This window comes from Lepidochelys olivacea (genome assembly GCF_965140295.1).
Source record: "Lepidochelys olivacea isolate rLepOli2 genome assembly, chromosome: 4".
NCBI classification, from domain to species: domain Eukaryota; kingdom Metazoa; phylum Chordata; order Testudines; family Cheloniidae; genus Lepidochelys; species Lepidochelys olivacea.
The window spans coordinates 120462467-120478519 of NC_140414.1; the positions used below are offsets into that span (position 1 = coordinate 120462467).

The window sequence follows — 16053 nt, forward strand, 5'->3', positions numbered from 1 at the left end:
TTTCGCTGGTGCAACAAATGGTTCACGCAGCGAGGACTCACCCAGATCTTACAGCAGAGGAATTAGCTGATCTGGTCTCAGTTTGCCCGGTGACCTGGCAGGATGATGGCCAGGGCAACCAGCTTGCAAACTGGGTCAGTTTGCCTTACTCGGTGATCAGAGACGTAAAGAAAGCGATTCGCGAGTTCAACCTGACTAGCACGTATGTATGTGGTCTCATTGAAGGGCTAGGTACTGGGTACACCCTGGTCCCGGAAGACTGGAAAGCGCTGTCGCGCATGATGCTGACGTCCAGTCAGTATGTTATTTGGCTTAGTGAGTATCGGCAGATGGTGGAACGCCAAGCCCAAGTATATAGAGAGCAAGGTGTCATTTATGAGCACTTGGCAGGGGAGGGCCAGTTTGCTACCGTTCAGATGCAGTCTCAACTCCCTCAGCCCGTCTTCCCCATTATTTCCGCCTGCGCCCAGCATGCTTTCCGGAAGGTCCCGGATTCAGGCATGCCTACCAAAAGCTTTGTCAGTATCTGTCAGGGTGCATCAGAGTCCTTTATGGATTTTACTAACAGATTGCAGGAGGCTATCCTCCGACAGGTGGATAACCCTGCGGCAGCTCAGGAGATTCTGTTAAAAATGGCGGTTGAAAATGCGAACGAGGATTGCCGCCGTGCTCTCCAGGCGGCACAAGCCGCTGGCGTTCTAGAGCTGTTGGACATGCTGCGGGTGTGCCAAAATATCGGCACACAAGCACATAAAGCTGGGGTTCTGGCCACCGCCCTGCGGAAAAGCAGGAAGGAGGGGAAGCGTTGTTATTGCTGTGGTAAGGAGGGTCACTTTCAGTGGGAGTGCCGCTCATCGACAGCGCCCGCCCGCCCCTCAAAGAAGAGCCCCAAGTGTCGGAAGGGCTATCACTGGGCTAATCAGTGTCGTAGCAGGTTGGGAAACTGCACGACGGGTCCCCCCCGAACCCAGGACCAAACAGGGGTGTTCCCCATTCAGACAACTGTTCCTTTGCCTTACAATCCATAGACTCCATGAGGGCGACGACTGCCGGAAGTGCAGGACTTGATTTGATTATGCAGGAGGACGCTGATTTTCAGTTGCCGGGGGAGGTTTGCGCCATACCTACACAGGTGACGGGACCTCTCCCTGCCGGATTTGTGGGTCTGGTTCTCCCTTGCTCACACGCTGGGAAACAGGGTTTTTTTGTCATCCCAGGGGTCATTGATGCCGATTACACCAGCGTTAAGGTTCAGGTGTGGACCCATCTTCCGCAGTCGCTCCTGCGTGGACGGTCAATTGCACAATTGATTTTAGTTCCCTATCAGGTGCCAGCTGCAGAGGATCGAGCCCGGGATGGAGGCTGCTTTGGATCGACACTGTCTCAGTCGCCACCTCAGGACACGTCCTCTTCACTTGTTGCTCTAACAATGTCGCTCCGCCCCTGGAAACCTCAGTTAACACTTCTTTTAAATAATTTTCCTCTTACAGGGCTGGTGGACACTGGAGCTGACGTTACGGTGATTCGTGATCAGGACTGGCTGGTCAGTTGGCCAACAGTTCCTTCTAAAGAGTTGTGGGGGATCGGGGGTAGCAAACCTGGGCGCCAAAGTTTGTCTTGGGTCACGGTCTCTAAACCAGGAGGTCGTGCCCTTGCTACAATCCGCCCTTTTGTGCTCCCTGTCCACCTCAATATTTGGGGCCGTGACTTACTTGTAAAGCTGGACACCACCCTCAATATTAATATATAATGGCCCCAAACCCTCCCGCACCCACCTTGCCCTCCGCATTACCATTGGTTTGGCAATCCTTAGAGCCCGTATGGATTGACCAGTGGCCCCTCCCCCTAGAGAAGCTGAAAGCGCTTCATTCGCTTGTGCAACAACATTTGCATGCACAGCGCTTGGAGAGCTTCACTAGTCCTTGGAACTAGCTGCTGTTATTTTGGCCTTTCAACTTTTTGCTGATTGTCCCTCTAATTTAATTGTGGACACCCATTATGTTTATCAGGTAATTGATCATTTACCCCTTGCCCTCATTACCCCTCAGGTCGATGCGGACCTTCTTCGCCTGTTTTTGTCCTTACAGTATCTCATCACCACTCATAATTTCCCTTATTTTGTTGCTCATATTCGTAGTCATACCCCTCTGCCTGGGCTACTCACTGAAGGCAATGCGCGCGCTGATCGCGCGTTACGTGGTCAGGTAAATTCCCTTTTTTCTGACCCCATCAAAAGCCATTTCTTTTTTCATCAGTCTGCCTCTGTTCTGGCCCGACAGTTTCACATTCCTGCTGATCATGCACGTTCTATTGTTCGTTCCTGCCCCCACTGTGCCGCTGCTGCCCCTACCTTTTCTTATGCCATTAACCCCAGAGGTACCTCAGCGAATCAGCTGTGGCAAATGGATGTCACTCACATGCCACAATTCTGCCCCTATTTGTTTTTACATGTTTCCATTGATACCTATTCGGGATTCCTCTGGGTGACCCCACAGCGTGGGGAAGCCACTCCCAAAGTTAGTCACCATTTGCTAGCCTGTTTTGCTGTTATGGGTCGCCCGAGCCAGATAAAAATGGATAATGCCCCAGCCTATTGCTCCACAGCCCTCTCCACCTTTTGTGCCCAATGGGACGTCCATCTCAAACACGGGATCCCTTATAATTCCACAGGCCAAGCCATTGTTGAACGTGCAAATCGCATGCTAAAAACCTTGCTTGACAAACAAAACAAGGGGTGCTGCGTCTCCGAACCTTAGGAGACATTCAGCAACAATTGCATGTCCTTTTGTTTACTTTAAATAATTTAACACTGAACACAGATCAGCACACCCCCGCAGATCGGCATTTTCATAAGTCTGAGGTACGGGAAATACCGCATGTCTATTACTGTCAGCTGCCAAATCTGCAATGGTTGGGCCCAGTACCTCTAATTACTTGGGGGTGGGGATATGCTGCTGTGTCTCTCCCTGCAGGACCGTTGTGGGTTCCGGCCTGGTGTGTGCGACCGGCACTGAAACAGCATGGGGTGGCACCGGGGGCTATCTAACCCCATACCAGAGTTTCAGCTGACTTTGGAGGAGAACGTGGTGCCTCCCGGGTCGACAATGGCAGGACAGAGACGGAGGAGACATAGCGTCCCAAGCCAGCCCGTGACATGGGGAGCAGTGAAAGCATTGGTCGCCACGGCTCAACGAAGACTGGCAGCAAACCAACAGCCAGAGACTCCTGAGACTCCGTTTGTGGCTATTCTCGCCCAAATCACTGCTAATTCTGTATTGATTGTGTGCCTTATGTGCCTGCTATTTCCTGTAGGGGTTGACTCGGGAGCGCCTCCTCTGTTACGCGCCTGAATGACATATAACCTATGGGAAAGATTGGCTTCAATAGCAAATGTTACCCACTTCTGTTTATCTGATTTTGTAGCAGCTGAAGAATTGTTAGGTACGTGCCTTATTCCAGTATGTTGTCAACCTGAGGAAATAGGGAATGAGATGATGCTCGCTGCTTATGCAAACCTCTCTTCCCAGTACTCTAGCATGGCTAATTGGGCCCGGCCAATTACACTTTACCTTCTTGGGCTTATTTTTTGCTGTTGCTGTGTGCAATGTATTTCCTTTTTGTTAAGGCTTTGTCGAGACCCGCCCTGGCAGGCTCCACGAGTTCTGACCTTGTTTGTCCGGGAGTTAATTGGCTTGCAAAAGCAAATTGATGGCTACCACGAGATGGCCGAGCACAAATAAACAAAAAAGGAGGGGATGTAGCATTCATGCAAGGTTCATGCACTTGGCAACATTCAGGGCACACCCGGAGTGTTGTGTAGGAGCAGTGCACACATGGCTCCTCTCAAGGGCATGAACCTTGGAATCTCACCCAGATGACATGAACTGTGGGAAGCCTCCCAGGACTGGGCTCAAGGCCCAAGAGCAAGGAATGCGGTAGATAGAAATTGGTAAATAAGAATGTTAAACAAAGCCAGTGTATTCCTTTTATCTGTTGGAGAATGTAATGCGCGGGGGGAGAGAAAGAATAAAGGAGAGGGTGGAGAGCTGACAGGACCAGTCCGTTGGCAGACCAGCCTGTTTGCTTGCTTAAAGCTCTGTGCTGTCTTGTATTCACAACAGTTTCTTTTCATTGCAGATTAAGCCATAAATGTTTGTTTACTGTAGAAACTAATGTACACACAAACACTGAAACTAGTGTAAAGCATTGTAAACAGTATTTGAAATACTTAGGAATACATTTTAAACACAAGCTATTAGGCAGGACATCTACCTTTCTTTCCTATCCAGACTTCACCTCTCTTGTCACTGTTACACATATTGATCAAGTTTTCAAAACAAAATTTTTACCTCTTTACTGTGGCACAAACATATGAGCATGTTTACCTCTGATCTTATTCCAGATACATTTTCTGAGGCCTTTTCCTCACTGCTAAAACCAAAGTGCTTTGTCCTCCCTGGGCTTTTAGTTCAGAATAGCTCCTGAACCTTAATTATCCCAAGTGAAACAAAGCAAAACAAAAACTCACCTTTTGTAGCAATGAGGAAAAGGTGTAAGAACTAGATTTACAAAGGGAGTTAGGCACTCCACCACTCAGTATCTCAATGCCTAGCTTTTAGGCACCAAGAAAGTCACAGGAACACCACTATGATTCACAAATCCTGAGTTAGGTGCCTCAGCTCCCTGTACAATGAATGGAGAGAGAGAGAGAGAGGCACCTCCGAGTGGGATCCACAAAAGCCAGCACCATGGGCAGAGAGCTACCTAAGCCAGCCAATGGGATATACTGACCAGAGGGGCAGGTGAAATCTCTAAGGTTAAAAGATCCATCCCATCACAGAATTCGGCACCTAAGTCATCACTGCAGGTAAGCTTCCTTTTGGAGGCAGGTGTCTAAGCTGTTTCATGAGAAAATGAGACAGGCATCTGCCTAACTCCACACAAAACAACCAAAGGAGCAGGAACCACATTGGTTAAACTACTCACCTGGGATGTGGGAAACCCTTTTTCAATTTTTTTACCCCCTCTGCCTCAGGGAAAATTGAACCTACAACTCCTATATCCCAAGCAAGTGCTCTAACTACTGGACTAGAAGTTAAGGTGGAAGAGGACACCACAGCCTCCTTCTCCAGCCAGATTTTGAATGGAACCCAATCCAGTAGACAGTCTCTGAACCTGCTATGAGATAGGGCCCTATACACAAGATAAACATTGCTCCCCCGCATCTTCCCTGTTTTGCAAGTTGCTCTGGAGTTTAGGTGGGATATAGGCAACCAGATGCTTAGAGTAAGGGAGCAGAGTGCATGCTCAGAGGAAGAAATTTACATAAAAACAGCCATACTGGATCAGACTAATGGTCTATCTAGCCCAGGATCCTGTCTTCTGACAGTGGACAATGCCAAGTGCTTCAGAGGGAATGAACAGAACAAGCAATCATCGAGCAATCCATCTCCTGTCATCCACTCCTACCTTCTGGCAATCAGAGGCTAAGGACATAGCATCGCTGACCATCTTGGCTAATAGCCATTGATGGACCTATCCTCCATGAACTTACCTAGTTCTTTTTTGCATTTTGAGTTTTGGCCTTTACAACATCCCCTGGCAATGAGTTCCACAGGTTGACTGTGCAGTGTGTGAAGAAGTACTTCCTTTTGTTTTAAACTTGCTATCTATTACTTAGATGCCATTAGCAAATCATAAATTGACCATAGCAAATCAGAAACAAGGGTCGAACAAAGTTTAGGAGGATGACTCAAAACACCTGTAGGGAGGGGGAAGGAGGAGGAGTAGTTATGATGTAAGGGTAAAGCTGATTGGCTGAATGAGTTGCCACGCTCGCAGGGAGCAGGCAATTTGAAAGGCCAACCAATCAGAAAAGGTCAGAGAACTGAATAAAAGGAGACAGCTGGCAAGCTAGAAGGTGTGTGGTAAGAGATGAGAGTGATTAAGAAGATGATGACTGTAGGGGAGGATGTGATAGAGCAGAAGGACCTAAAGATGAGTTGGGGGATTGAGAAAAGGAATGTAAGTCTGAGGTTTGCTTATTTGAAAACCACTTACGTGTATACCTGTCAATAAAGTTAGATATCTGCTACTGAGTGAGAACTGCCCCACCCCATCCTGTAAGCAGCTGGCCACTGTTTGCAGAATGGTTTTGTTAATTGTTTCATGTTTGTTTAATGCTATATTATGCTGTTATATGCATACATATTGGGTACTTGTATGCTACATTGTAACATGTCTAAGGTTATTGTATTATAGGCATTATGCATATGTATGAAGCATTCAAGTGTGTACCAATTTTGCAACAGTGTATTTGGCTTAACACTTAAATGCATGACTTTTTAAATTGCCTACAATACATTGTAACTTTCTCTTTACACTATATCTAGTAAAGCAAGAAAAGGAAACCACTTAACTTTCTTTTAATAAATAAGACTGTTTGTTTGAAGCATTGCTGTTTGTGTACCTATTCTTGATCGGAGGGCTGTATCTGTGTCCTTTCAAGGGTTAGCTATGCTGGGATGTCCTCTGCAGGTCAGAGACAAATTTCCTGTCAATTCCCTTAGGGCAGGTCACTACCTTTCTCCCCATTTGGGCAGAATAAATCCTCAAATCTATTTAGAATTATAGGCAGACCAATATTGAAGTACCTTGGGCCCAAAATTTAGGGTAACATGTCCACTGAGGATAGGCCAAGAAAGAATGGGCTTAATTTGCAGCAAGGGAGAAAAGGTTAGATATTAGGAAAGACTTTCAAATCGTAACAGTAGTTGAGTTCTGGAATAGGCTTCTAAGGGAGGTTGTAGAATCACCCTCAATTAAGGTGGTTATGTTTTTGGTTTCCTCACCCCCAAGAACAGGTTGGACAAAAACCTGGCAGGGATGGTCTAGGTTTACTTTAGTCTTGTCTCAGTGCAGTGGGCTGGACTTGATGACTTTTCAAGGTTCCTCTTCCAGCCATACTTTTCTGATTCTATAAAGTTGCCAGAATATGTAGTGTATATATGCATAGCTTCTGCAGATTTTTGTTAAGAATATCAACATTCTCACTTTCAAAACATTTCTCAGCTTTGTCCACAAAGCTATCCACTAGCAGACATGTACATGTGCTTGCATTAATAAGCCACTGCTGTCAAAGGGCTTTTCCCACCCCTCAAACACTGATTTTTCTCAGCTTATAGCTGAGAAAATCAGGAGTGACCTACTGTGACATATCATCTGGGGCACACTATAGACATAGTGAGTAGCTATGCCACCCCGCCCTCTAATGTGGGGTGCCCTTTACGCTGCTTGGCTGCTGTAGCCTCCAGTCAGGACTGTTCACAAAACAAGCACCAACATGTAAGTCCCTCTCAGCTTGGTTTGTGTGTATCTGCAGCCTACCAGTCACCCCTAGTCTCTTACCAGCCTGAATTACACTACAGGGTGACTCCAGCACACCCCCAGTTCCAGATTTCCCCCCAGAAATATATCCTTCCCTAGCCCTCTCCTGAACAATACAAGCTTAATTAAAAAATCAATTAACAAATGATTACACATCTATCTTGTTACCCGAAATGGAGCTTCCCACATACTTCATTCAAAACAAATTTATTAATAAAGTGTGCTTAATCTAACTACACAAAGAGACACTGAGTACAAGTAATGAGGCATAAAAGTCAGAAATGATTACAAGAAAAAAGTAACTTGCCTAATTTAAACTAAATTCAAAGCAGTTTTTCTCACCATATGCTCAACAGTCTTACTGGCCAAACTTCTTAGGTCAGGACCTCTTCTTCTATTTAATGACTGCTTCCTTTGTTCCTTCTGGTGCCATGAATCAATGGATAGAAAGAGCAAGGAGGAGGGTGTATGCTGGGGTATCTACCCCTTCTTTTTCTAGTCCGGTCTTCCGTTGGAGAACCATTTCAAGCTGGAAGCATGGTGGCTACATGAACAGAAACTCCATGCTGTTTCTTTGCTAAGTAGATTTTTCACCCTTGTCCCCTTTCCTGCCAAAGAATAGTCACTTAGCAAGTAATTGCCTGTTGACCTTGTTTATACCAGACTGAGGTGTCAGCTTGCCCTTGGTCTCTGAGAAATTGGTTTGTCCACTTTCCAGACATGGAACATATTTTAGTAACACCACCTAATGGAATCTTATAACCTTACATACAGTTTTCAGAGTAACAGCCATGTTAGTCTGTATTCGCAAAAAGAAAAGGAGTACTTGTGGCACCTTAGAGACTAACCAATTTATTTGAGCATGAGCTTTCGTGAGCTACAGCTCACTTCATCGGATGCACACTGTGGAAACTGCAGAAGACATTATATACACAGAGACCATGAAACAATACCTCCTCCCACCCCACTCTCCTGCTGGTAATAGCTTATCTAAAGTGATCAAGTTGGGCCATTTCCAGCACAAATCCAGGTTTTCTCACCCTCCCTCCCCCCCCCCCAAACTCACTCTCCTGCTGGTAATAGCCCATCCAAAGTGACCACTCTCTTACATACAGTGTTGCCGCACATTTTACCAGGACAGTAATGACCAGCACATTAGGAGTTTTGAAATGATACCTCACAAGCATACCTTGTACAAAGATTATTACAATAGTGTGAATATAGGGGTACAGTCTCACACTTCTCAAGTGGCTTGCCTACACTAAAAACATCCTATACAGCTTCAGAAACAATACAGAGCACATCTAGTAACTGCCACCATAGGCACCAACTCAGTGGGTGCTCCGGGGCTGGAGCACCAATGGGGAAAAAATGGTGGGTGCTGAGCATCCACTGGTAGGCCCCCTATCAGCGCCTCCTGCCTGCCAGCAAGCCCTGCTGATCAGCACCTTCCATGCCTTCTGCCCATCATAATCAATTGTTTTGTAGTGTTCAGGAGGCTCTGAGGGGAAAGGGGAGGAGCGAGGACATTGTGTGCTCAGGGGAGGGGATGGAAAGAGGTGGGGCATGGGCAGAGGCAGGGCTGGGGCAGAGCCAGGGGTCAGGCACCCCCCAGCACATTGGTAAGTCAACGCCTGTGACTGCCACACCCTATTTATGGATCTTTCTGGACCAGGTGATCAGTCCTACACTCTGCAGATGCACAGAGACACAACATCACAATGTTTTAGGCTGCAACAAAAATAATTTCAGTTTACCTATCAGACTGTCTTCACAACTTTGTGGCTATCACAATAATGGATTAATTAATATTACCATCATAATGTAAGAAAGGTGTAAACACAACAAATAGCCACTTTACTTCTGAATGAAGGCATCCACACAGGGGGTTAAGATGCTGTTGTAACCCACACACCTCCTAGGTGTGGTGTTCCCCTATATATATAAGAGAGAGGGCTTTTTGCTCATGCACTAAGCTCCAGAGCTCCCAGGTTCGATCCCGCCCAACAGCCACTTAACTTCACACCTTTACTGTCACACAATCTAGATCAGGGATCTCAAACTCAAATCACCATGAGGGCAATATGAGGACTAGTACATTGGCCCGAGGGCTGCATCACTGAAACCTTTTCATACAATGATACAAAAGTTTTGTCAAAAATGAAGAGTAATATAGTATGCTATTAAAACTCAATGTATTCACTTTTTAAAAACTGTAATGCAAAGAGGGGTTTTAATAAAATATAAACACCTGCAATTATTCCTTATGTGGTCAGTAATAGTGATGATGATCTACACTAAGAGTCTATCAACATAGCTAATGGCAGGAACTTTTTGAAGTAACTATTCATACAAAATACATTGCCACTTTTAACAAACATTCTTCCCAACTACTCACAGCAAAGAATCATACATGTTGAACTTCATACCTCAGACTGCTCGTCTAATCCATGAGGCCCTGCCCTGCCCAGCCCAGTCTCTTCCCACCCCCTCCCTGCCCCTATTCCAACCCCTTCCCCAAATCCTCATCCCAGCCCCGCCTCTTCTCTGCCTCTCCCCAGAGCGCACCACATCCCTGATCCTCCCTCCTGGAAAGTCCTAAGCACAGCCAAACAGCTGTTTGGCAGCACGAAGCACTAGGAGGTAGGCAGAGGAGTGGGGACGCGGCACACTCAGGGGAGAGGGGTTGGAGGGGGGCAGAGGGTGAGGTTAGCTTGGCTGCTGGTGGAGTCGGCACCTATGGCGGGCCGCAGGAAATAACTCCATGGGCCGCATGCACCCCGCGGGCCACGTATTTGAGACCCCTGATAATCTCTCAATAAGGGAAGAGAATAGGGGGAGGATATCTTAACTCATTTAGTATAAAATGCTTTTAAATGATTTTCCATGACACCTGTACAAATGGGGGTCTGCAGATATTAAGGCTATGTCTACACTAGCACTTACTGCAGATTAATTTATGTTGCTCAGGGGTATGAGAAAGCCATCCCCCTGAGAGACACAAGTTACAACAACCTAAGTGCTGGTGTAAACAGTACTATGCTGGCGGGAGAGCTTGTCCTGCTGACATAGCTACCGCCACTCACGGGGCTGGAGTAGTTAAGCCAATGGGAGAGCTTTCTCCTGTCGGCTTAGAGCAGTTACATTACAGAGATTATAGCAGTGCAGCTGCATTGCTGCAGTTCCCCCACTGTAAACTGTCTAGCGTAACCGTAGCCTCAGACACAAATCTCTCTAAAGGCAAAGGAGCAGCGTTAGCCACACAATCAGCATCAGAGATGTCAAGCAATGAATAATAATGGTTCATTTAACATCTCAGTCATCAGTATAGTCTGTGTCCTCAGTTCTAAGAAAACGAGAGTTTTTTCCATGGGGTAACAAACATGCAGTGGCTATCCCACTGTAAAAACATGGTAGAGACAAGACACTTTAGTTTCACCAAAAGGCAAACTAGGTGAGGTCTGCACCAGATCTCCCGTGCCCACCCATCCAACCAACGCAAAGGAGGAACAGGATAATTCATTTTTAAAAAAAATCCTTGATTTTGGCAGCACAGCGCAATAAACTTGTCAAAATGAAGAACATCACTAAAAGATAAAAGGCTATGAAATTAAAATACGCATACACAATTCAGTAGAAATGTTAACATTTATGTATGTAACCAATGAAGCAACAAAAGAGTGAAGTGTGCACTTCAGTGTTTACAGGATGGCAAATTACTTACAGAAATAAGGGTTTTTAATAAGTTTTATTTTACAAAAAATCACATCTTACTGGAAGTCCAACACAGCTCTGAATGTTACTGGAATGTACAACTGTTTTAGGTATATGGATTCTTTGGGAGAGGTAACAGAAAAAGTACGAAGCTAGTGCGCTCTAAAGGCTCAGAAACAAAAAGGCAAAATAAAGAACCTAAAATGTATTTATTTATTTTAATTTTGTGATTTTTGGGTGCATAACTCATGATTTTTTAATACTTGTGGTTGTATACTTATATTTAGAAAAAATTACAACAGAAATTTACATTTGAGAAGGATTTCACAGAAGATAGTATAGTGCCTTCTCGGCCAGATTTTTAAAGGTATTTAAGTGACTAGTGGGACTTCCAAAAGCATCGAGACACTTTCAACCTTTAAAAATCTGACCTGCAGAGACTGTTTGCAAATCAAATTCTACACATATGTGGTAACGTGACAAAGGAGGAGGGTGCCGACAAAAGCAATCCTGACTGGTGGATTAAAGGAAACTTAAATTTGACATCAACCCCGGAAATCAGTCAGCTTTGATGTGATATGATCCCAAAGAATAAACTGGTGTATTAAAAAAAATAAAATTAAAAACTAATGTCACGATACAAACAGGAAGTGCTACATTAGAAACACTGAGCTGTGATTGCTGAACCTACTAGCAACTATGAATATTTTAAAATGATTATTACTCCTAAAATATCATCTAAACGGCACAATGACATTCATCTGCCATGAATTAATGAAGGTGAAGGATGAAGTGCTAAGAGTAATAAAAATAACATTTTAAAAAGTAAAGAATTTAACAGGGGGGAAACTTGACTTCCAGGTGATCACAAGAAAAAGGGCAGGCCAGTTCAGGGAGTGAGAACTGCAGCTCAGCCACATTTTGTGAAGTGCGATGAGGCTTTGTACAGACACAGAACCTGACAAGGGGTGCGTTTAAACACGGACCAGTCTCGTTTTCGGAGGGAGGGTACTAGGATATGCCACTGAATCACGTCTCCCTGAGCCGCTCAGTAGAGGACCGAGAGGGCAGAGCTGCCTGGGCCAGGCATGGGGATGCGCTGTGCTTTGGAGAAGAGGGCCCTGGGGGGCGGGAGCTAAGACATACTGTCCTGCGATGGGGGGGGAGGGAGGATGAGGGGGAAGCCCCTCTGCCCCGCCTGGACCCCGTTCTCAACCCCAGCTCCGAACCCCCCCCCCCCATCCCGGATGGTGCCCCTCAGCCCTTCCCCTGCCTCCAGGGGCCTGGCCAGCCGGGGCCACCACTTCGGGTCCCGCCCCCGCCCCCAGAGACCTGCCTCTTCAGGTTCCGGCGAGCGCCAATACCCAGCTCAGGGCAGCGGCTTCAGCGGCTGTTACTGAGCATGCTCACTTCACATGCGCATGCTCAGAACCGGCCGGCCGTCCCTCCCCCCTCTCTCTCTCTCTCTCCGGTGCTTGCGGTCAGGAAATCTGGGCGACCCGCGTCGCGGCAGGCAGAGGCGGGGCAAGGATCGGAAGCGCCGCTCGCTCCGCCGGCTGGTCGAGGCGGCGCTGCTGGGCGCAGCAATGGGGCCGCGCCAGGGGAGGCCGGAGCCGGAGAGCTCGGCTCGGATGTTCCCGCCGTGGGAGCAGGGGCAACGGCCGCTCCTCCCCGTGGTCCCGTTAAAGGGCTGGTAGCAGCGCCCCTTTCACGGTGCGAATCAGCCCTTCCCCGCAGCCGTGGCGCCGCTCCCGCTCGCTGCGCCTCCCTGCTCGTTGTCTCTCGCTTCCTCCCTCCGTTCCCTTTCACTTCCGGGGTCAGAGTTGCCGCGGCTGCTACTCGGTAACCAGCTTTTGCCTGGAGCCCGGGCAGCGAGCCGGCAGCCGCCCGCGCTCTCTGAAGGCCCTCCTCCCGCCATGGCCAGTAACCCGCAGCCCCAGCCCCCTCCGCCGCCGCCCCCTCCGCCGCCCCCACAGCAGCAGCCGCCGCTGCCCGGGGCCTCTGGAGGGGGCGGCGCGGTGGAGCCGGAGCTGGTGTCCGTGATCGTTAATCACCTGAAGAGCCAGGGGCTGTTCGACCAGTTCCGCCGCGACTGCCTGGCCGACGTGGACACCAAGGTAGGGGGCGGAGGACGGGCAGGTCCGAGGAGGGAGTGAGGGGCACAGAGCTGCCCCGGCTCTGCGGGAACATCCCCCTCCGCTGGCTGGGCTGGTGCCGCCGCGGCTGGGGGCTGGCTCTCTCGCCGAGATGCGCAGCAGGGTCCTCCCTGGTGAGCGGCGAGGGTTGCCGGAGGCGAGGCAGGGCTGCCCAGGGCACGGCGCCGGCGGGTGCTCGCAGCGTTGCGGAGACTCCTGCCTGGCTAGAGGGTCCGGGGAATATCGCTCCCCATGGGAAGGGGGCACATCGCAGCAACACATCAGCGCTTTGTCTCTCGCACTAGACCCCTGACATCCTCGTTAGCGACAGATCCGTGGCGGTTCCTTGTTCTACCTGCCTAAGGAATGAGCTCTCCAGTGTGCTCCCCTTAAAATCAGTTGTCAGTGACTGACTTCGGCAAGATCGTGTCATTTGTTTAGAGAGGCCAGCCAGTGGTCAGTGGTTTTAGAAGAACATGCTGTTTATGTAGATTATAAACATGCCTCCAATATGGGTCATAAAAGTGTTTTAGGTAAATAGGTTTTGGTAAATGGTCTTTGCCCATCAGAGGATGGCAGGCTGTGTCCTGGTATTTGTATTGACTCAGCAGTTAAGATCTAGGGTTTTTTTAAGTTTCTCAGCTCTTGTCATTAGGAAAATGAGTTTCAAGCAGCATTTTTAATATCTGATCTCACTTTTTTTTTTTTGCCCTTTTAGCCTGCCTATCAAAACCTAAGACAACGTGTTGACAACTTTGTTTCCAACCACCTAGCAACTCATACCTGGAGTCCTCATCTCAACAAGAATCAGCTGAGAAATAATATTAGGCAGCAGGTTCTCAAGTAAGTCACAAGTTGAGTTAATATTCTGCTGTTTTAAAAGATATTCATCCCCTAAATGAATGGAAACCTAAATAGACAAAGAAGTTCCAAAACTTCTATGAAGAGAGAATATGTGAAAAACTTTTTCACTAGGACGGTGGTGAAACACTGGAATGCGTTACTTAGGGAGGTGGTGGAATCTCCTTCCTTAGAAGTTTTTAAGGTCAGGCTTGACAAAGCCCTGGCTGGGATGATTTAATTGGGGATTGGTCCTGCTTTGAGCAGGGGGTTGGACTAGATGACCTCCTGAGGTCCCTTCCAACCCTGATATTCTATGATTCTATGTGATATGTTGTAATATCCTCAAATGTAGGGATTCTAGCACTACTGCTACCTCATAAGTGGGTGATTCAGCAAATTACTAGTTGTCATTAGGTTTTGTGGGTTAAATCCTGGATTATTAATAGGATTGTGAATATGATAATCCACGTATGTTAAAGCACAAGTAAGTTACTCAAAGTCGTGTTCACAAAACAAGAATCCTTGAACAGCCATGATTTTTGTAGACAGCTAAAAAGTTTTGTAAGACTGCTGGTAAACGATCATATCAAAATAACTTAGAATAAGCATTTGCAGTGCCACAATTTGTGTCATAAACGCATTTACCTCATTGTCCTTGGCCTGGTGTTGCCAGATACACTAATATGAGAAGCAGCCTAATGTTGCTCCAAATTCACATGTGTAGATTAGGGATGTCTTCCTGTCAACTTTAGTGACAGATGAGAAACTTGAGAACAAAAGTACTGGCTGTGTGAATAGTGAGCCTTTGCCACCTGTTGCACAAGTTAGTTGTAGGAATCAGCACTTGAGGATAGGGCAAAGACAAGTGTTTTGTAGTTAAGACTTGATAACACCGTAAATGGAAACAGGGTCTCAAGTCAAGTGTAGCCATAAACAACCTATGCAGTTTCTAGAGTATGATGAACAAAAGGTAGGCCATTAGGAAGCTAACTGGTTCAACACTTAACCTTTCCATTATATACAGGTAAGTTAATTATCTGAACTCCACTGTTTAGTAGCTGTCACCCAATGCCATACTGAGAAATCCTGGCATTGGAATTATAAAGACAATTGATATAATGCTGCCGACACATTCCAGGCTGCCCCTTCTGCATGGAATACCCTCCTCAGACTGATTCATAAAGATAAATACCCTCTTATCTAAGTCCCTCCCCAAAACCCACTATTACTGCAGTGCTTACAAGAAGTTAGCTAGTAATGGCATGGTAAAAGGGCTGCTGGTATAGGTTTTATTACTATCTTTCATATGCTGCAAAATTTTTTTTGGATAGGAACGGTTTATTCCTATGTGTGTTGATAGAACGTTTTGAGTACTACCTAGACACAAGTCCGCTATGGGTATTCCTGAAGCAAGTGAAAACAATTACTTTCTGAGAACTTAGTGCTTTATTGGAAGTTGTGTATGTGGAAGGAACACCCTTTAGATAAACCAGATCTGTTTAAGGTAGCTTGTGGAAATAAATTTCCATATATTTAAGTATTACAACTATTTTGTTTCAGGTCTGGAATGTTGGAGTCTGGAATTGACAGAATTATTTCTCAGGTTGTGGATCCAAAGATCAACCACACATTCAGACCTCAGGTGGAAAAAGCTGTTCATGAGTTTTTAGCCACATTAAATCACAAAGAGGAAGCAAGCCCCAGTACAGCCCCTAGTGAGGAAAAAGCAGATGCTTCCATCACACTACAAGGTATTTTGCCGTTACTCTATGTTGTCTGTTTTCTACCTGGTTTTCGCGTCTTGGCAAGTGGTATTATTGATCATCCCTAGTTCTGCTGTTAATACTAAATATTTGAAGTGTCAGCAAGATGAGCTCTGTGAGAGACAACGGCCCAGGATAATGATTTGTTGCTGCTGTGAGGGGTGGGAAGGAGAGACGAACACTTATCACAATTTCGCCTCTACTTGAAGTTA

At 46.7% G+C, this 16053-nt stretch overlaps 1 protein-coding gene across 1 annotated transcript in view; it reads left to right on the plus strand.

Annotated features, from left to right (window-relative positions):
• Window positions 1–12424: 12424 nt before the first annotated feature.
• The window catches only part of BOD1L1 (biorientation of chromosomes in cell division 1 like 1), a 56942-nt gene continuing 53313 nt past the window's right edge, over window positions 12425–16053 (plus strand). Inside the window, exons 1-3 of the mRNA XM_084625443.1 lie at window positions 12425–13217; window positions 13954–14078; window positions 15639–15829. Of these exons, the coding sequence (XP_084481569.1) occupies window positions 13017–13217; window positions 13954–14078; window positions 15639–15829 (517 nt within the window). The 5' untranslated portion in view covers window positions 12425–13016. The remainder of the gene's footprint in view (window positions 13218–13953; window positions 14079–15638; window positions 15830–16053) is intronic.